This window comes from Triturus cristatus, chromosome 2_1 (genome assembly GCF_964204655.1).
Source record: "Triturus cristatus chromosome 2_1, aTriCri1.1, whole genome shotgun sequence".
Lineage (NCBI taxonomy): Eukaryota > Metazoa > Chordata > Amphibia > Caudata > Salamandridae > Triturus > Triturus cristatus.
Genome location: NC_140581.1, coordinates 1,149,361,667 through 1,149,383,337, shown reverse-complemented (window position 1 = coordinate 1,149,383,337; position 21,671 = coordinate 1,149,361,667). Strand labels below are relative to the sequence as shown.

At 45.6% G+C, this 21,671-nt stretch overlaps 1 protein-coding gene across 1 annotated transcript in view; it reads right to left on the bottom strand.

Annotated features, from left to right (window-relative positions):
* The window catches only part of IGFBPL1 (insulin like growth factor binding protein like 1), a 165,165-nt gene extending 143,709 nt beyond the window's left edge, over positions 1-21,456 (bottom strand). The window contains exon 1 of the mRNA XM_085636588.1: positions 20,933-21,456. Coding sequence (XP_085492714.1) covers positions 20,933-21,353 — 421 coding nt within the window. The 5' untranslated portion in view covers positions 21,354-21,456. The remainder of the gene's footprint in view (positions 1-20,932) is intronic.
* Between the last annotated feature and the right edge of the window lie 215 nt (positions 21,457-21,671).

Below are 21,671 nucleotides of genomic sequence, written 5' to 3'. Positions count from 1 at the left end.
GTAACATATGGTTTGGTCCTGTGTCTCCCTCACTCAATACTGGGCTTCGATAGTGGTCGAACTGTGTGAGACACTGGGCTGGGAGGTCCCTCTTACTCCTCTCGCCCTTCTCCTGGGGGTGATGGAGGGGATGGACGGCTGCATCCATTGCGAAATGGCGTAAAGGAGTAGACTGGTGCTCCATCCAAGAAAAATCAGTCCATGAGGCAAGGGGTTGCCCAGCCATATATGAATGCATATGGGGCAAATGGTTGGGCCTGTTGAATTGAAGATACACTGGATAAGGTCAGGGGTCCTGGATGGGTGATATGGGATCATTACGAATACATGAGTTGGGGGCTAAAGCTGGGAAAGTGATTGTTTATGTCGTATGTCACAGTGATGTGTTGTTCTATTTTGTTGCTCACAAATCAAATACAATTGATTATAAAAAAAAATGTTTTTTGGTGTCATTTCCCAGTTACACATATAAAAAGTGTTGACAAAAAAACAGTACATGAAGTGGAGCGTTAAGAAACGTGAGAACAGCTATGAGTACAAGTAGCTACAGGATGAATTGAGCATGCTGAACAGAGACTGGGTGGGACAGAAAGCTCCAGGTTTCAGGTTTAGGATGACTGACCCTATGGCTAAGCATCCACTCCTACACACACGAACACTCAGAGCAGAGACATCAATGTAAGGAGTTCTTATGATCTGTCGTGAGAGCAAAGAATGTTCTGTAACACAGCACGATGCTGCAACCACTAATTCTTTATACGCCACCATTCTCTTCATAATAATTTATTGTTTGGCCTGTTCCGCCTATCCTATTCTTCCATTCCCTTGGTCCTACCCAGCCGCGTGTGCCTAGCTTAGACTACTGGGAGTGATCCCTCAGGTGGATTTTGCGGCTGTCAGTTGAGGGGGTGATGGCGCTTCCTGTGAGGCTGTTGATGGTGTTTGGCCTTCATGAGAATAAATTGTGTTTTCTTCATCGGATACATTATAACACTACATTGTGCCCTATTTTCGCCCAACCAGTAACACAATACTTTACAAGAAGAGCAATCAATTCCTTTATTCGGGTACCATACATAACCATAAAAGTAGACCTATGTGCAAAGACAATCAATATAGCCAGGGCTATGAGAAGCTATTGACACATTATTCAGGCTCATTGGGGAGGCATAAACGGGAACCATCTCAGGTTATACCACTGATATAGTTCAGCAACAAGAGCTCCACCGATCAGTAGTTAACAACCAGCTCCAACCCTATCTTTGGAATATATTTACATGCCTAGAACTCAATACAACTGTGAATCTGCTTCTAAAATCTGCAAAATAAGCAAGGTGAATTTTAAAACCTAAGGAGGAAGGGGTGAGAGAGGCATCGGTGGTGAAAGACGGCAAAAGAAAGACGTTAAACAAGAGAAACAGAAACCAGATATGTTCGAAAATTGAGTTATAGTATTTAACGTTCAAATCCTTTCCAGAACAATAATGTTTTGAGGATACTCTTAAAGTGCTGAGTTCAAACAGTAGTGTAATGTCCAGTGGTAGGATATTCTAGAAATCTGCACCCATATAACTGATTGTACACACTCTAAATCGGGACATTTTCATTTTGAGAATTGTCGCAATAATTATATTTTCAGATGTAAGGTGCAAGCTTGTAGGTGATGGTTTATCCTGACTTTAAAACAGTATGTGTTCTGAAAGATGCACAGTGTTTTCAATGTTGTTGTATTGTTGTGAGCAGACAACTAAATTCTTTAAGGAGAGGTGTCATCTGCCCCTTACACTGGAATGCCGCAATTTAACGAGCTGAAGAAGACCTACCCAGGACGCCTTCCTCAAGAGATTTGGATTGCCACAGCTATATACCCTACTTACCCCCCTCTAGGAAGACAGCTTGTCGTTGAAGACAGAAGTTGTCAACCACAGGAGATTTAAGTTAAACCATTAACACATTCCCTTCATATGCCAGTTTCATCTGAAGATGTGCAAAGAAGAAAACGTTCCTTCCATTGTGATGCCAGATGTTGACCATAGATCAGCATTAAAAGAGGCAGTCTTTACGACCTACTCAAGGTGCAAATTAGGACAGTACCTTTTGAATGCTGATGAGACGGGAGCTTTTGGTCCTGCTCTTTTGTGGCTTCCATTATCTAATTGCATACTTACTGGCACGACCTGTGATTTAATGCTTGACTTGCCCCACTAGGGAGAAAAGCCTACACATCAAAGTTGTCAACCAAGCATGTAAGCCAAGCAAGCATAGGAAAGTTGGTAAGACTTTAAACATCATGGGACTTTTTAGCCCAAAGGCATGCTTGAGACAGAAAATCCATTTAGTAAGGCACAATAGGTGCATTAGAATAGACAATATGAGATGAGTAAAACATAATCAAATTTTGGTTTTAAAAAAAATCAGATATGACCAAATATACATTTCAAAGAAAATAAAAAAAAGTGGCTGATATGAATGGTCTGCGGGAGAACTGGGTGGCCGACACGGGAGACATGGTAGACATTGGCCGGGATCTAATTCACCCCTGGGCAGTAGCAATTAAAGCACGGCTCAGGTTGATCCAGTTTACAATCTTACATCAAATCTACTACAATAGGCGACGACTACATGCCATGGGGAGAGCCTCGGACCCGTGTTGCCTGAGATGTAAAGACGCAATAGGTTACTTTTTCCATACAATATGGAGCTGTTCCCAAATACAGGTCTACTGGAGCCATTATAAGGTAATTTATGGATGTGTTTTCACCAGTCTTCCCAATGGAACCCAAATTTATCCTTTTGGGTATTCCCAGCGATATAGTACTACCACGGGCCCAGTTGTTCTTCTGCAACAACACGGATAGCGATGGCTCTGACACAGGCTCAGATTTTTCTGATTCGGGTAAAAATTATAACTTTACAAACAGGAACAGACGATCAAGAGGAGGACGTCAAAGAAATAGGGGCAGACCAAGATTTGGTTGGTCTCCATATCAAAACATGCCACCATACGCCCCCCCACCACAGTTTTTCTATGGACCACGTCCGTTTCATCAATCCTATCCACCACAACCCTACCCATACTGGGATGAATCACATAACCAGGAACAGAGCCAGTCTTTTTTAGGGAGAGGAAAGACTCCTTTAAGAGGAAAAAACAGACGAGGCCAACAGGTACAATGGGCTCAGCCACTTGAGACGGTGAGGAGCCACACACGGAGCATGGGTCCACCGAACATGCCCTCAACGAGCAGCAACCAAGCTTAGTAGTCAATCTGTCCAAAGTCACTCTAACACCTACTCAAAAAACTGTATTGGAGAAAGGATTAGGTTTTGTCCCAACAGCCACTTTGGATAAATTCAGGCTGGTCTGCGAATTGAAAGAGTTTATTCGCAGGATAAAATTGGAAATCTACTTTAGAGACAAGGAACCAAATACTAGCACTTCTACGGATACTGGATTACATAAAAAATCTAACTTTACACCTCCATCCAACAACATTCCCATTGAACTACTAGCTTTTGAAAAAGCAGTATTGAAGGAAGTCACAGAAATAGACCCCAAAACAATAAGGGTATTTCACAACACCAGCAAAATCGAACAAGAGGCTATTCACCAACTATCAAATGAAAAAATCTCACAATAAAACCAGCTGATAAAGGTGGGGCAATAGTTCTACAAAATACACCTGATTACCAACAAGAATGCCTACGCCTGTTGGCTGATGAACGAAATTATTTGGCAATACAGAATGACCCCACAGAACGTCTACGGATAGAGATCGCAAGTCTGGTTGAAGAATCCTTGACCAATGATTGGATAAGTAAAAAAGAAGCGGATTTCTTGGAAAACAAAAAACCCATAATCCCTTATTTTTATACAATTCCAAAAATACATAAATCAATGGTGGCGCCCCCTGGTAGACCAATAGTATCAGGAATAGGTTCAATTCTGGAACCTTTGTCTAAGTTTGCGGACACATTCTTACGACCTTTGGTCCAAGCCACCGATACGTATTTACAGGACACAAAAGCAGTCCTTTGTCTAATTCAGAATCTCGAATTCAACCCCACAACCAGTATACTGATTAGTTTGGATGTGGAGAGCCTCTATACCAGTCTCCCACACAAGGACACATTGGATATCCTGGAGGAGGTACTTTTTCAAAATAATTGGGGTAACCACACACCCAGACACGTGGTCCTTGAATGCTGTCGCCTGGCCTTGACAGAAAATTTCTTCCAATTCAACGACTCTCTGTACAAACAAACGCACGGTACCAGCATGGGAAGCACCTTTGTGCCGAGCGTAGCAGGGCTCTATGTACATCACCTCGAGAAACAAAAGATTCTCCACCAAAATAATCCGCACATCGACCATATAAAACTATGGAAAAGATACATAGATGATGTGTTCTTGATCTGGGAAGGGAGCGAAGCAGAGGCAGATGTTTTCCTTGTTTGGCTAAATCAACAAGACCCTTTCCTGAAATTCACCTTCACTATGAGTAGGTCCAATCTGGTTTTTCTTGATCTCAACATAACAGCACACGAAGGACGTATGATCACTACCACACATTTTAAGCCCACAGCAAGGAACTGCCTACTAGTGTACGATAGTTTCCATCCCAGAAGTTTGAAAGACAACCTTCCTTTTGGGCAATTTTTGCGCCTGAGACGCAACTGCACCACACGACAAGATTATAACATCCAAGCCAATGATCTATCACAGAAACTTGTACAACGACAATACCCACAACATCTTGTGTCCAAGGCCCAAAAAAGAGCTACAAATAATAACAGAGATGCACTACTTGAAGACAAACCTGAGAACACAGAAAAAGACCGAAAAAGACAAATCTGCATTACCACCTTCAATATCGCATCAGACCAAGTAACCAAAATAATTAAAAAACATTGGCGGATCCTGAATAGTGGAGGTTTGGATTTACAAAAACCTATGTTCAGCCATCGGAAAGCCAAAAATCTGAGGAACTATCTAGTACATACCCGCCCCAACCCCACGCAAACCATTGGTCCTCTACGTCTGCTCCATCCACTACCTGAGGGCCATTACCCATGCAGCAACTGTAGTGTATGTCATTTAACCAAAGTTACCAAAACAGTAACCTATAACAATGGGATGACATGGAATCTTCGATCTTTTACCAATTGCAATACGACAGGGGTGGTATATCTTATCACCTGCATTTGCAACCTTCATTATGTGGGGATGGCCACAAGGAAGGTGAACACAAGAATAATCGAACACCGAAGCAATTTTAGGTGTAAACGTAACAACACAAAAATGACCACTCATTTTTTGGAACAACAACACACACCTAATGACCTCAACTGGGTTATTCTGAAACATGTAAACAATCACCCCAACATAGAAAGAAAACTGCACGAAAAAGAACAACGTTGGGTGTTTAAGTTACGGTCTGACAGCAAAGGTCTGAATGATGATATACCTTGGGGACAATTTACATGACATGGAGTCCGATGTACTTGCCTTAATCTAACAACCCTTTATAATGCAGGTTTATTTTGAACATCCCTGATATCCATCATGTCTCCTTACTTTCATTTAACTTTATCGTGAGTTTTGTGATTTCTCTACTTTTTGGTCGCCCTGATTTATTTACCACACTGCGATTTAATTGAACCCCCCTCCCTTTGTTTGTTTTCCTTTATCGGGACAAGCACGATATACTCAGCTGATTTAGAATATCTACAGTGAGTCTTATCAAGTTTTTCTGTTCTAACCTGGCCTCATCCATCATGGCCGCACCATTGAGATAATGCCCCTTTTTAATATACATCGCATGAGGCATTAATATCTGCCTTACGAAGGTATTATTCCTCGTCCTCACCATCATTTTTCTTCTTTTCTCACCACATTTCCACGCATGATTTCGGTGTGTACGGAAGCCCTAATGCTAGTACACTCTCTCGAAAGAATATCCCTATCCAAAATGGCCCCACCCGGAAGGGACTCCGACGGCGAGTCCTCCTCGCTTTCTATGCGGAAATACCCATTGATAACCAGCTCCTCACCGGGGACACGCCAGAATGCGGTCCGTGAGGTTTTGGCTCCAGTAGGTGTTCGTGAGTGTGGTTGTCCATGTACAAGTAAGTGGCAACTTTTGGGAAGACCACCATGCCCGTTGACCATGAGGCACATTGTTGCTTCTTAAAATGTATGTAATGTCTTTTAATCGTTAGTCTTGTGTGTGTTGTATGTTGTGTCAGACGCTTGAGGTTCTTTTGTATATTTTGCGATTTTCAACTCACTTCTCAGCACAGCGCCAGCATGGAGAAAGTTATCTAACGTTTCTTTTTCAAACCACATAGAGGCACATCAGAGGCAAGAGTGTACCAACACTTGGGTGTAGTGTGCTCACAATTGATCTTGATAACAGTGCATATGACTTTTTGTTCCTTTAATATTTGTATTTTATGTATCCTACAGATATTGCCTGACGTACATTACGTATGTATTAATTGTAACGCATGCCTTACAGTTGCAGCGTCTCACTTTTGCACCTTAATTAGGTTAACTAGGAGTGGTGCTTTCACACTGGGCTGGTCCCGGTGGAGTCCTGAAGAAGAGCTGGGGAAGCTCGAAACTAGTTGACCATATGCTAGGTACACCTATCCATTATAGTTAGGGCCTTTAGCATATCACCCCATTTTTAAGTCAATTAGCTAGGAGCATTAATAAAATATATTTGGCCCACTAGCTGATTATTTTAATTTACCTTATCCCACTCCACCACACTTTCACTTGCACTACACATAATCTGATTTTTAGTGCTCCTATGTAATCCGCAAGTCGCAGCACGCCTCAGTCCGTAGAGGACTGGGAGGACCCCAATGATGAAGCATGTCACCGTGGGGAAACCCTGGTGAGTGAGGGGACTCAAGAAAGAGATAATTTTTTCCTGTTTCTCTATTTGGTGGACTTCAGAATCCAATAGATTTCTGACACCTTCCTCTCCTTTAGGTTAGGTTCTTTGACTTGATTAGTTCAGGTTGTTTATGATATATGTACTGTTTGGAGGGTGAACCTAACCGTTAACCTCTAATTCCCCCTATTTTTTTATATCCCCCTCATCTACCAGGTATACATCTTATCAATGACAAGAGAGGTGGAGATGCTGGTTGGCATGTCCAGAAGGACAACACAAGCCCTGCACAATGGAGACCACTGTCTTGCACAGCATCCAGGATTCATCAGTCCATTCATGGCACAGACAAACACAGAGACAAACTCAAATACACACGGGATACATTCTTCAAGTATGTACCAGACATGGTGAAGGTAAAGAACCCCAGTTATGAGTAACAAACAAACATGATACTGGTGGAAGCCAGTAAGCAGTCTCACACAGGGGTACCCTAAAGGCATCTGCCTCTGATTTTAAACCTGCTGCAGCCACTGTCTATCGTGGAAGAACCTCGAACTTTACCGCAATGAATCTGTAACCTTTTGGAGAGATTTGCGGATACTAATGCACCAGCTGAGGTGGAATAAGGTGCATTGTTTATCATGTGCCGAGCTAGTAAAATAATCTCTTTAGCTGCTATGGTTACAGAGATATGACTGGTATAAGCCATTCTCCTGATGCTCATTAAGCTGCCAGTGGACAACAGACCCTCCAGTTCCCATTGTCGGTATTGCTAATGAGTGGGTGCATCCTCCATAGTGAAATCTTAACCCTAGCCAGTTGTTTTTGAGATACAAGTCCCTATCCCTAAACTACCACTTACAGGGACATCTAGTGAAGGCTTTTCCACTAACCGTCTCTAACACAGAGTCCAGTTGGGCAACTAAACTCTGAACTCCAGTTGGCTGGCTGTGTCCAGCAGAACAGATTTGACTAGACACCAGGTCAACGAGAAACACAGCCAAAAGAGTACCTATGGGCACAAACGTTTTCAACAAGGATGGGATTTTGCTCTTTTTGAATGGCAGGTTTTGGACTTTGTTTATGTTCTCTGATGACAGTCCTCGTCCTCATTTCACTCCCATTGATTTAGAGGCTCGAGACATATCATTGCAACAGCTGAAACATTGTTTGTTGTTGTGTGGCAACCATGCCCCACTGACTGTGACTAAAACCTGAACACTCCCAAACTTGCGTACGTAGACCCATAGCATTTGTCATCATTTGACATTTCCATTAGGGCTCAACTTTAACTGGAAATCGTGCTTCTAGAGCAAAGGATCGATCTATAAACACTTATGGGTGGTAACTTGGGTATTTAATGTGCTACAATCTTCTGATTTTCTTGGTCGGTCATGTTTTTAAGTGTATCATTGCCTAGACAGTGCATGCCCTGCCTCTTTGAGACCTTTTGTTTTCTAACAGTGGGTTAGAGCTCACCCATCGCTTACCATTGGCCTGCTTCACTGTTACTCTCATTTGCTTGTTTCTTATTGGTCAACTGCTGGAGGCTTCCTTCCTCTTCATGTTTGTACCTCCCCTGGAGAATGAATGCGTTACTTGTGTCCTCAACTGCTTCTTTTTTTAGGTGTTACTTTTTGTGCTTAAGCATTCTACAAGAGTGTGTCTTTTTCAGTTGGGCCCCTTGTGTACACATAATCTCTCTGTGTTCCTCCCTCCCTCATACGTGTTACTTGCCCCACCCGCTCTCCCTCGTCCGTGCTGCTTGCTCCCACCTGCCGTCCCTTGTGCGACTTGCTTGTCCCCACCTGCCTTCCCGGCTTCCGTTTTTGTTGCTTGTCCCTTATCCAACCTCACTCCTTCCATTGTCACTCCATGGACTAGAAAAATACTTCCAGTCGACTCCTCTTATTAGCATTATGCTTAAGTTAGCATTTGCGGCACCATTTTGCATTTAGCCGCCATTTTGTGTAATGATCGAAACTAACTTCTGTCTCATTTTGTCTGCCTTACCAGAAAGCAGCTTTGATTTTATTTTGTATTTCTCCAAGGCTGAGCTTCGTTGTTTCAATAAATACATGAATGTGCTTTCTCATACCTTCCTTGTTAGATAGGCCTGCTCTCATGCTTACAGTGGCGGGCAAGGACAGAGTAACCTTGAGGCTGAGATAACATGAACCCGATCCCAGGAGTGTAGCTCATCTTATGTGTCTCCTTTGTTAACCTGCTCCACCTGGAAATTTCTAGTTTTGGGCGGGCCTTGCTGGGCCTTGGAAATGTATAACATCTGATGTAATGTTGGTGAGGGTCAGTCCCCTCGGTAGCATCTCAGGTGGCTAGTCAGACTGGACTCGGCTCGAGCGCAAAACTAATAAATAACTTTGGTTTGTATTCTCCACTGTCTGACCGACTCTTCATTTGCATGTAAGGCTGAGAGGTGGTTGTGAGTGACCGGGTGACCCTAATCAGGTCACTTCCTTCATTCATCAGCTTGCTCCCTCCTACTTTTAATTGTCCTTGTGCTTGCTCCCAGACCGTCCCTCCCACCCCTTGTTGTCTGTGTTGCCCCTGAACTCACCCTCCCTCCTTCTGGGATGCCTCCATCCACCTCTCTATCGTGCTGACTCCCACCTCTCCCCACACAACACACAAAAAAAGGGCTATGACGCAACCAACTCTATCACGTCATAGTGCTTTATTCCCACATCCCCCATTGTCTTTCATGTCCTCCTTCATATGCCTTCTCCCTCCATGTTGCCTCCTGTCCCACAGCAGTGGCTGTGTCATAGTGATTTTCTCATGCTGCTGTACAACACGGCTAAAAGTCATTGATAAAGGCAATTGCTTTTTCATAGGCGAGCCCTATTGGCTTTGTCAATGCTTGCTCAACTTACCTGCTATTAAAGAACCTTTCCCTTTAAAAGTAAATCACTGACTAGACATGCAATTGATTAATATTTATTGGGTTAGCCTGTTTTTTCAGTCTTTAAATGTCTCCACCCCATAAAGTAAGCCGTGACTGTTCAACCTACAACCCTGAGAGAGTCAAGTGCTAAACAGGAGCACTTCTTCTTTCAATCCGAGTGCTATAAAATTGTGTCCCTGGGACAATATTGTAAACATTCTTAACCACACAGATTAAGAACCTCTGACCGTCCAGGGTTGCAAAAAAGGCATTGCATTTCCTTTCAAATATCTTAAAAACATTCAAACCAATACATTTGGAAATGTTTTATGATACAAACTCTTTGAGCCTAGATTTCTAAATATTTCTCATAAGAAAATTCATCTAAGCCTCACTCATCCCCACAGAAGGAATATATGATGTTACTTAGCATACCGTTACTCCGCAGGTATTGACTTTGAAGTTTTTACTATGCAAATACCTTTACTAGGCATGATTTTAGTGCGCATGCTTTTACTTCGCAAATATATACAAATACATTAAAAATGCTTTTACTTCGCAGTTAATTATTACGCATGCCGTTACAACGTGTTATTGGTACTTTAAAACAAAAAATTAATCGCAATAGTAACCTATCCCCTGGCATGCACCCTGAACCCTACAAATAACCCCAACACCCCAAACCCCTATCTCACCCTGACCCCTAAAAATATCCCAGTACCCCAAAACCTAACCTAAAAATGCCCCCTACATCCCAAAACTCTGACCCCTAAAAATACCCCTGTACCCCAAAACTTTAATTTGCACAGTAACTCCATTATGCGCAGTATGTGCATGCTAAGTAATGGAATATGCTAAGTAAATGCATGCTAATTAAATGCATGCTAAGTAATGGCATCTGCGAACTAAAATATGCGTAGTAATGGTAATACGAAGTAATGACCGCGTAGTAAAAGTAGAATACCCCACAGAAGGGTTGGGTACCTTGGTATGATAACTTGCTTGGTGATAAAGGAATTGCCAACTCCTGGGGTATTCATATGATGTACTCAAAAGGCCGCTTCTGCATTCCTAACAAGCATTGGCATAGCCAATAGGTCTCGCCATTGGGACCTTATAAGTGTTTAGCCATGCAACAGTTGCACAACTAAACACTTATAAGGTCCCAAAAGCGAGACCTATTGGCTATGCCAATGCTTGTTTTAACTGCTGCAATCTATTGAAGCCTCACGGAGAACATCAAAGCGGCCGTGCGGCCGCGAAAGTGATCACGATCAAACATCAAAGCGGCCGCGAAAGTGAAAGTTATCGCGGTAAAGCGCGGCGCGCGCGCCTGCGCACATGCACTGTAGCTCTAGGCTGGCCTGGTAGCACTTTTTGGAGCCCTCACAAAATGTCTCGCCAGACCAGCACATGCGCTGGGTCAGGCGAGACCTAAAAATGTGCAGCTCCACTGTGAAGATCCCAGTGACAAGCACTTAACCCACTGAGGTATTTTACCAAAAAGAGAAAGCAAATTACTCACATTTCCGCTGCTAAGTAGTTTTCTCGAAATAAGCTATTTTTAATCAATCGGCCAACAACCCGCCGAGAGTGCCGACTGAGTACCACAGCGAGTGTGTCTGTCCCACCTGTAACTGTAGAATTCAGGACCTGAAATGTATTCTTTTCATTTGTCCAATGTTAAAACATGTACAGAGATAGTTATTTAATTCAGTATTTCTTTGCGATAGTGTGAAAATAGTGAATAAAGTTTTACTATTCGTTTGGCTCTTTCCCAGGGCCACTGGAATTATGTGGACCAAATTATGAGCCTGATTTAGATCTTGGTGGACGGTTTACCCCATCACAACGGTGACGGATATCCCGTCACCCGAAATATAAATCACATAGAATATAATGGGATTTATATTTCGGCGGACAGGATATCTGTCATTGTTGTAACTGAGTAACCCTTCTGCCAATATCAAAATAAAGAACTTTGTTGGAGACTTTACTAAATTATGCGGCAAGAGCAGCAAAATTATGAAGCAAAATACTACAGTTTTTGTGACAGTTTTACCTAATTATTTGGTCATTTGTACACATGTTAACACTATTTGGGCAGATATTTCACCTGATTATTACCAGTCTGACTCTCAAATACAGAAAAAAGCAACAGAAAGATGACTAGTCAACCTCTGAACAGGCCTTCTACTGCGCAGCAACATGTGCTGCTGTGTGTTTAATAACTTTTAATCCGTTTAAAATAGAAACTTTTTTTGTTAAAATCTGCAGATTAGGCGGCAGATGATAGATTATGTGGCAAATGCAGCAAATCCATTATTATTCCAAAAACACCACAGCCCCAAAATCGCATAATTCTAGTGGCTCTCAAAACCACCAGACTGGTATCGGCTTTTTGCATATTTTGGATGCTCTTTTAAACTTGCACGCATATGCTAAAATGCCCTCTTTATTTAATGTGTTGAGTAAACATGTTTTTGTTAATTATCTGCAGAGGTCATAAACAAAAATAAAACTGTAATCATGTACTGTCTCTGACTTGCTTTAGGAGAGCTGCTCTTCTTGAGATATTTTGTGGAGTTCTGGCTGCCTTGTAATTACCTTTGTTGTGTTGTACCACTGGGGGGGGGGAGGGAATCAGACAGATGAGCCCCCGACACGGTTCCACTCTCCAGGGGATAAGGGAAGCTCATCAAAAGTCTGGCTGGAGGCTAAGGTCAATAGAATTGCAGAGAGCAGGGGGCAGCTGGCACACAGGCTCACCCAGCGCTCCACAATCCTACTCCCAAAGAGAGCTGTCAACAAACCCCACCGACGCACGGGCGCATCTGGGGCTAAGGACGTGGCGCGTAGGACGTCCCCTCTATCGGTTTTTGCATCCTGCCCAACAGGGAGCGCACAGGCACTTATTGGGCAACAGAGACGGACTATCGGTGATAGGTATACACATGTTTTTAATGATTGCTTGAAACTCTTAACTCTTTTCCCTGGTGCTGTTTTAAATATTTAGATTACATGAACCTTTTACAAACATGCGAGCATTGATCCAAGGGGTGCAGTTACTGTAGAGCTTCACTCGAGAACAGATAGGCACCGTTGTGCAAACGGGAGTTGAGCAATGATAAAACGTCCAGACTTGGATGCGATATGTAAGAGTGAAGTAATATCACTCGTCATCAAACGAACACGCACTGACATAGCCAATCCGTTTGCTTTTAATACAGAGCATGCACAAAGGCGCAAAAACCATCATACATACAACCACACAGTCAAACAAGCGCTCAGGAACCAACAGTTATGCATAACCCTGTGCTGCACGGAGGACAGGGTGAGGTGCAGCTGCTGAGCGCTGACTGGTGTGCGTCAACGGGGCACAGGAAGATGGGCATTTGGCGAGCACTTGGTGATGTGTATGCGGGTACCAGAGGCTTTGGGGGGGAACCAGGAGGGCTCCAGTGATGCACCTCAGGGGAACAAAGGGTGATGTAACTCTGCTCAGCACTGGATGGTGTGCTTCATAGGGGCCCTGGGTCAGGGGGAGCACTCGGAGATGTTTACCGGGGGAGCACTGGGTGATGTGCATCGGGCGAGCACTGGGTAATGTTTCCCAGAGCAGGGTCGGATTGGGATCACAATTTGGCCAGGCACTGACGAAAATAGTGGCCTACATTTGCAGGGCGTGGCCCACATTCGCAGGTCGTGGCTCACATTCGCGGGGCGTGGCCCACATTCACGGGGCGTGGCCCACATTCGCGGGTCGTGGCTCACATTCGCGGGGCGTGGCCCACATTCTCAGGCGTGCCCTTTCATGAAACACACAAGGAATGTAAGTGGGAGGATATTTTTCTTAGGAAAGACACAGGGCCAAGGTGACAATGTCCTACAAGCTGAGCAACGGGAAAACAGCGAGGCCCCTTTCTATTACAAAATTATTCCTCAGCGCAGGAGCACCTGAAAAACAGCGAGGCCCCTTTCTATTACAAACTTATTCCTCAGCCCTCAGCGCAGGAGCACCTGAAAAACAGCGAGGCCCCTTTCTATTACAAAATTATTCCCCAGCCCTCCAGCGCAGGAGCACCTGAAAAACAGCGAGGCCCCTTTCTATTACAAAATTATTCCCCAGCCCTCCAGCGCAGGAGCACCTGAAAAACAGCGAGGCCCCTTTCTCTTAAAATATTATTGCCCAGCCCTCCAGCGCAGGAGCACCTGAAAAACAGCGAGGCCCCTTTCTCTTAAAATATTATTGCCCAGCCCTCCAGCGCAGGAGCACCTGAAAAACAGCGAGGCCCCAGCTATTTGTAAAATACTCAGCCCTCCCCAGTCCTTCACTGCCTCAGGGCAATGGCCTGGCAGGAGAGGGGATAAAGAAAAAAACACAGCTGCTGGGCCATCCATGGGAGTGGGGGGGGGGGCTAAAGTGAAGATGGTGCGAGTTCCCAACATCACCTGACCCCACAGCGAGACCCATTCTTCATTGCACACTGTGCCCTGAATGAGAAGGGCTGTGGGAGAGGTGTTAATGCAAACACTGTTTCTGGGCTGCATGGGCCCCAGGATGGCGGAGGTGAAAAAAGCTCACAGGCCTGAGCAACACCTGGCCCCCAGGGAGGCCGATTCTGGCACACAAACACCCCTTCCCAGCCCACCATCAGCATGATTGCTTGGCAGGGCAGGGGGTGAAGGAGAGGCCACAGCTGATCATCGCTGGACGGTTGCCCAGCGGAGCTGCTTTCCTCTCCCGGTCAGTGCTCTATGTGGACTGGGAAAGGGGAAAAAAACGGCCCATAGAGTGCACTGAGACACCGGCCCTTCGGCCCATGCCCGAGTGCCCGCTGTGCCAATCCGCCCCTGTCCCAGAGTAACATTGGGTGTTGTGCATCAGGGGAGAACTGGGTGATATGTACAGGGGGAGCACTGGGTGATGTGTCCCAGAGGAGCACCGGGTAATGTGTGAAGGGGGAGCACTGGGTAATGTGTCCCAGAGGAGCAGTGGCTGATGTGTATCAGGAGAGCCCTCATACCGTGTTTAAGGTTAACACTGATAGTTGTGCATCAGAGAAGCACAAGATGATGTACATTTCAGGGGCGCAGGGCTTTGTGCATTATGAGGACACAGGGTGATGGTGAGTTGGGAGCATGGATTAATGTGCAAAGGGGCGATAATGCTGTACAGTCGGGAGAACACATTGGTGTTCCAGAGGTCATATGCTACACTTTCATCCGGTTCGATGTTTTAGCCAGGAGTATTTTCCATGTTCGGAAGTAAAAAGACAGAACATGCTGAATCTGTAGTATGACTTGAAGCAGGGCCGGACTGGCCGTAGCGGGCACCAGGCAATCCCCCGGTGGGTCTCACGGGTGGGGGCCGTTTTTGTTACAGGGCCGTTTTTGCAGCATAGCTGCAAAATCAGCCCTGTAACAAAATCGTCCGACAACCGGCCCAGGCGGGTACCACCTGCACTGTAAAAATGTTTTCACAAGTATGCGCTGCCCCCAGGGCAGCGCAAATTTGTGGCTGCCCTGGAGGCAGCTCATACATCAGAATAGGGCTCATTGTGATTGTTTGCACACGGTGCACCTTTTAAAAGGTGCAGGTTAGATGGGGAGGGAGTTGTGACTGCTGAAGAAATTCCATTTGTAGTAACGTCGCTATCCCTAAAGGACCTGTACACTGTCTCTACCTTATCCTTAAAAAAATGTGCTGAGTTGCAACATTCAACACTGCTGTCAGTACTAAGTGGTTCTGGTAATTTGGCTAGGTTTTTGACTGTTCTGAAGAGTTCTTTACTAGAGTTTTTCGCCTGCAGAATTTTTGTTGAGAAATACTTGCTTTTCTCTTCCACTATCAGTCTCTTATAGTCGGACAGTGATTGTGCATATTTTTTCTTTCAATAGACCGTAATTTACTCTCCACTGCCTCTCCATCTTTCTGCATATTTGTTTCTGGGCTCTCAATTTATCAATAAAACCAGGGTTCTGAAGGTTTTTTCTTTTTATTATACCATGCAGTGGCATTTCAACTGAGCGTTTACAAGAGTGGCATAAGGGAGTACCAACACTTCGTCCCGATGAATAGCCTTGGGGTAGGGCTTGAAACATGTAGACATCTGAAACTCAGGAACATAAGTCCATAAAGTTTCAGCTTTCCCCACTTTTTAATCATACAGGCTAAAGGTACTAATAAAATATATTTTTTTCTTAGCCAGGTAGTTTTAATGTACCACGAAAAATAAAAAAACACTCCTGTATTTCTCTCCATCCATTATAGACAACGCCAAAAGTGCTCCCAGGTAACTCGTAGGTCGCAGCACGCCCCATTCTGCAGCAGAATGGGAAGAACCCAATGATGGAGCATGCCACCAAGGGGAAACCCTGATGGGTGAGGGTTATCTAAAGAAAACGTTCTTTTTTCCCAAAAAAAACTGAAGAGGAAAGGAAGTCCCAAGAGACGGATGGGCTCTCTTTGTTTATAGTTAGGTCAATAGGGGGACAAGTTATTTTGTTTATCTCAACTACCTCCCCCTTTTTGATTTCCGTATACATGAGTGGAGGCCTACATGCCCACATGTTTAAAGCTCCAGTGCTACACAGTAACCCAGATTCTAGCATTAACATTCCAGAGCATGTTTACATGTATATGTGATTGTGACCTGCATGGTGCATACATAGTGTGTATGAGTGAAGCAGAGTAATAGAGGCCTGTGGGTTCCATTTTGGAAGACTCTGGCCTGTTCTTGTATACAAGAGGGAGGCAAGGTTGTTCTTCCGGACAGTGGAAGTATATTGCTGACTTTCTTAAAGTGGCAGGAGGAGACCTTGACACAAGTGGGGAAAGGTGACAGGCCACCCTTTAGAAATTTGATTAGGTGTTTTTGATGCAAAGAGCTGCTGATTACTCTTCCTGAGCACTGCCACTTGGTAGATGGTGTGGTGGTAAAAGGTGGGACAGCAGCCTCTGCTATTTAAAGTGTGAGGGGTCATTTAGGAGAAGCCAGCCTTTTGTCTCTCTTCCCGATCACTGTTAAATGTGGCTATTGAGGGTCAGGTGCAGAATATTCACCCTTTTTGTGGCTCTCTTGTGGGTGCTTAAGCCTGTACATGAGAAGCATCACCCTATGCAAAGGCAGAGCCTCGAAGTCATCCTCGATAGGACACATGAGAGAAGAACCAACCCAAATTGGTTCTGAAAGTGCAGGCAGGGGATGCACATTCCCTGTCTGCTGTACCTATACAAAAGTTGGAGCTTCCTATTCCAGCTATAAGTTCTCTTTGACCAATGCAGGGGGTCCTCTGCAGAGTACCCAGAGGACTGTGGAGCAACAAGAGGGAGTGTTTTCTGCCAGCCAGCTTGCCATATGGGGGAGGGGGGTATCACAACAAAGAGCTGTCTACTTCTCCTGCAGCACCAGGAATCTGACTTGTCTGAGATGATGAGGGAAAGAGTAAGCCAACCCTGCCGAAGGAGCTGAATACCATGGCGAACAGAAGCAGCTGACCACGTCCCTGAGGGTCCATCCACCAAACACTCATGAGATAATGACCGGCGTGCTCAAGGATCAGAGCGTTGTTTCTGTTATCAAAGCAGCTAACTGTGGCACCCCCCTGTGGAGTGCCCAAGTGGACTGGGCCACTGTGACCCTGAAGGCATCTAGCCCATGGCACTGTCCTGAAGTGCCCCTGATTGGACTGCGCTAATGTGACATGCTTAGCCCATGGCACTGACTGACATGTGTCTGAGTGGACTGTGACTTTAACTGTTGTGCCTAAAAGAGGACCAGACTGTTGGAAGTAGAACGTGCGGCCGGAGCGGACTGCATCGCCGCATCAAATGACCAGATGTGCCAAGCCACTAGCCACATAAGAGCCGCATTGCTTAACTTGGCAAGTTACAAACAAACCTGGGGACTCAGTCAAGACAGCTCATGAGCTGCAGGACCACTGTACACATTTATTCTGCACTGCCCTAGAATGCAACAACAGAAGACAGTTAATAGCGTGGTTTGAGAACTGTAAAAGAACAAGAGAAGGAACCGCAGACCAAAGAGTGCAAACTGATCTTAAAAAATTGAGAGAGTAACCACTGAGATATGCATGTGAACTAAACTCGGCTGGCACGCTTTGGCGTTGATTTGAGAGTACTACACATATACTTAATTAGTGTCTTGTTCAAAATTACACAATAGGGATTACAGATGCTGGGAAACTCCATCAGGAGGGGAAGAGAACCAAAGGGAGTAGGGCCTCAAGGAAAAATGCAAAAAGGGTGTCCTTGGCCCAGTTTTCAGAGGCATAGTAGGATGGACACCAGGACGCCAGTGGCAAACAGTCTCAACCACCATAGTTGTGGTCTAGTAGCCCATGTCTGCCATGTGGTCCGATTACCCAAACAGGGTTTGCCAGTCAATCTTGCATAAGGCAGGGTAACAGAGATGGGCAACAGTCAGTCATGTCCCAAAGACTCTCATATATTCCACAGCTTTTAAGCTAGCAGTACTACATTATATAATGAAAATTAAGTATGCTATTGTTTTGGCAAGTTAAAATACATAGATCTAAAATATATATATTATTTCTACTTTACAGAAAAACATTTGTGTGGAAAGTTTTTAGGTCTGGTAGCTTTTTTACTCGATGTGTTGTTCTAGTGCCAATCCTTTGATTTTTTTCAAGCCTGCTCCTGAAGAAGCATGTTACCTTATCAATCAAGTATGGCCCATGTTCTCAGAATTGATGGGGAAATGGGCATACTGAATGGACTTGGAGTTCTTTATCTGCTGCCTCATTCCATAGATTTGATTCACAAAATTAAGTAGTTAAACACCGTGTAACGCAGTAGTGTAGAATCAGGAAAAAATGTATCCAATGAATCATTTTGATTTCTACAGAGCACCAAAGACAAGGACTCTTTCTGTGTTCTTTACATCAATTTCTAAATTGATTATATCTATGTCAATCGTGTGTCTCCCAGAGAAGCAAGTAAATGCAGTAGATGCATTGCAAAATGTTTGCGATCATCCAAGAAGTTCCACCGTCTATGCTCACTGCGGAAAACAGATGTTACAACGCATGCATTACAACACATGCTTTTAACCTGCATGCCGTTTTACAAAGCAAATGGCTTGTTGCAGAGGCTATAAGGTGTTGAATTTAACTCCAACACCTCCCCTACTGTTGCACACTCTGGAGTTGGAATAGTAAATTATACTATTCCAACAACCAGCGCACCCCCGACAGCAAGTCGGGGTAAAAAGTTGCGTTGTAACAGCATGCAGGTTAAAAGCATGCGTTGTAATGTCATACAACCACTCACCGCAGCGCTAGCCTGTGCCTGCACAATGCTTCTTATGTCAGCCCACAGCGAGGCCAATGGCTCGGCTAGCCACACTCAGCAAGCCAAGCACCTCATCACGACCAGTGTGGGACGTAATTTCTAAACATGGACCTTATGGTAAAGATGCTTAAAGTGTGGTCTCTTATGGGGCCGCTCCTCCAGGTGGGCGGAGAAGCATTGCCCCACTGCTTTCTCGCAGTGCGAGAAGCAGAAACATAAACAGGTATTATGAATACCATTTTATGTTTCTGCTTCTCGCACTGCGAGTAAGCAGAAGCGTTTGGTTGGGGGCGGGTGGGCGGTCCTGCTGGAGGGGAGGAGTGGCTTGCCCACTGTTGTGGGCGCTGACTGTTTGGTCTGCCCCAGGGCCGACCAAACCAGTCATAGGCACTCTCCCGTTTTCTCCATGTAGGCTGCATGCAGCCTGCATGGAGAAAACGGCCTCCCCATAGACGCCTATGTGGTCGGCGTCCCAGCCAATCACAACGCTGCCATTGCAGTGTTGTGATGTCAGCGCTGTGATTGGCTTAGGGGAGGAGAGGGAGGCTGCCTGCTTCCTGGGACCCAGAGCAGAGAGAGAAGGAGACGCGGGACCGGAGGGGAAGGTAAATTTAAAACTGTATTTATTTATTTAAATTACCTCCCCCCCCCCCCACACGTGAACCACGCCCCGCGTGATTGCCTAATAGGTGTAAATTGACTCAGATTTGGGCCACATGTTTGACTGTTCAAATAATGTCGGCATATGCTAACAGCGAGCATTTAACTCGCTGCGTAATCTTTCCAGCATGTATGTTTTTATTTTACTTTGATTTTTGTAATGTTCTGCACAGCACACTATTTTTCACACTGTGGAGAACTCACAAGACAGAGGGTGACACGACCCGGTGACCCTCGGAGATTTCCGAATAATATGGCTTAGGGTGGTGGCGCGTCCGCGCACCTGTGGTCATCCATGCATTTCATGCTTTTGATTTGTACAAAATGTATAAGGCGTTGATTTTCAATTTATTATGTGTGTAAATCTGGCCCCTGAGAGGAACTGGCTTCACAAAATTGTGCGTAAATCAATGGAAAAGAAAACATTTGTAGTGCGAGGTCCGGGTGAACATGAGTGACGTCACTGTGGTTCTGAAAGGCTGTGTTCGTCACTGTGGTTCTGAAAGACCGCGTTTGGCTAGAGACCCCTTAGTTCTATGTGAGTACCCCCAACAGTCCACTAGGAGACAGGGTAACGGGCTGGTTTACTGCCGACACCTAGAACACTAACTCTGCCCCCCCCCCCCCCCCGCCCCCCCAACACACACACACACCCACACACCCGCGAGTCATGCCGGCCGCAACTGGCTCTCTTCTGCACTGTGCACCTCAACAGCTTGCAGATCAGGCCACCATTAAAAGAGCACCCAAAGTCTGTATCCCGCCACCCACTCTACTAACGCTCAATCAAACCCTGAACAATACTAACAGGATGCATTATCTGCAGCTCCATGTAATTCTTAAACTTCTGTCTTATTCAACCTTATTAGCACCACCCAAATGAATGATACTATTTCTACGAAAATCAAAAGCATGAAAAGGCTACTGGTGCTCTATATTCTAAGGGTCTTCACCTCTCAGCTGACTAACAGCGCTCTCTGCAGCAGAGGCGCGTTAACCTACTGAGCTTATTTCGAGTCGCACAATAACTTGAGAGGGCAGGGCATGGAGCTGCCACAGTGCAAGTGACTTCTGACAATTGTTTAAACCGCCGACCCCCTGTATCCCGGTGCGCTCACTCACCCAGCTTGCACTCTCCGTCGTGCACCTTGTGGATCCCGTCGCGGCCGGAGTGCACGGCCGCCCAGCTGTGCAGGTGCAGCGTGCAGACGCTCTGGTAGGACCGCCCGTCGGAGCCGCACACCGCGCCGTCCTCTTCGCACACGCAGAGCCCGGTGCCCTCCGTCCCGCCTGTTCTGGCCTGACTGACGCACACCAGCCCCGCGTCACAGCGCGCCCGGCGCTCGCCCCAACCGCCGCACTCCTCGCCCTCCACACTCAGGCACTGCGGGCAGCACCCGCAGTCATCCTTCACCAGAAGTTCAGGCACTTGGCAGGCAACTGGGGGGCAGTTGTCCGGAGCGCAGGGGCCGCAGTCACCGCGGACTCTGGCGCTCTGCCACAGAGACAGGCACAGGACAGCGAGAAACACCGAAGAGGTCATCGTGACTGCCGCGCGCCTCCTCGAGCTGAGTGAGACCTCTGCAACTTCAAGCTCCTGCGCCTGAGTGAGCTCAAGCCAGCGCTGTGGTTATTAAAGGGCTCTGACGACAGGGAGAGCCGAGCAGACAGGCGCAGCTGCACTGCCGTGGGCACACCCCCGCCCCTTGCTTCCCACCCCACAGCCCCCCTCAGACTGGGAGAGGTGAAAAGGCTTTCACCAGCCTGGCCTTTCAGATGGCCGGCCAATCCCCTCTATAAGGATCTCCCAAATAGGATCTAGTTAAACAGTTAACATTGAACAAAATGCGCGTTTTCTACT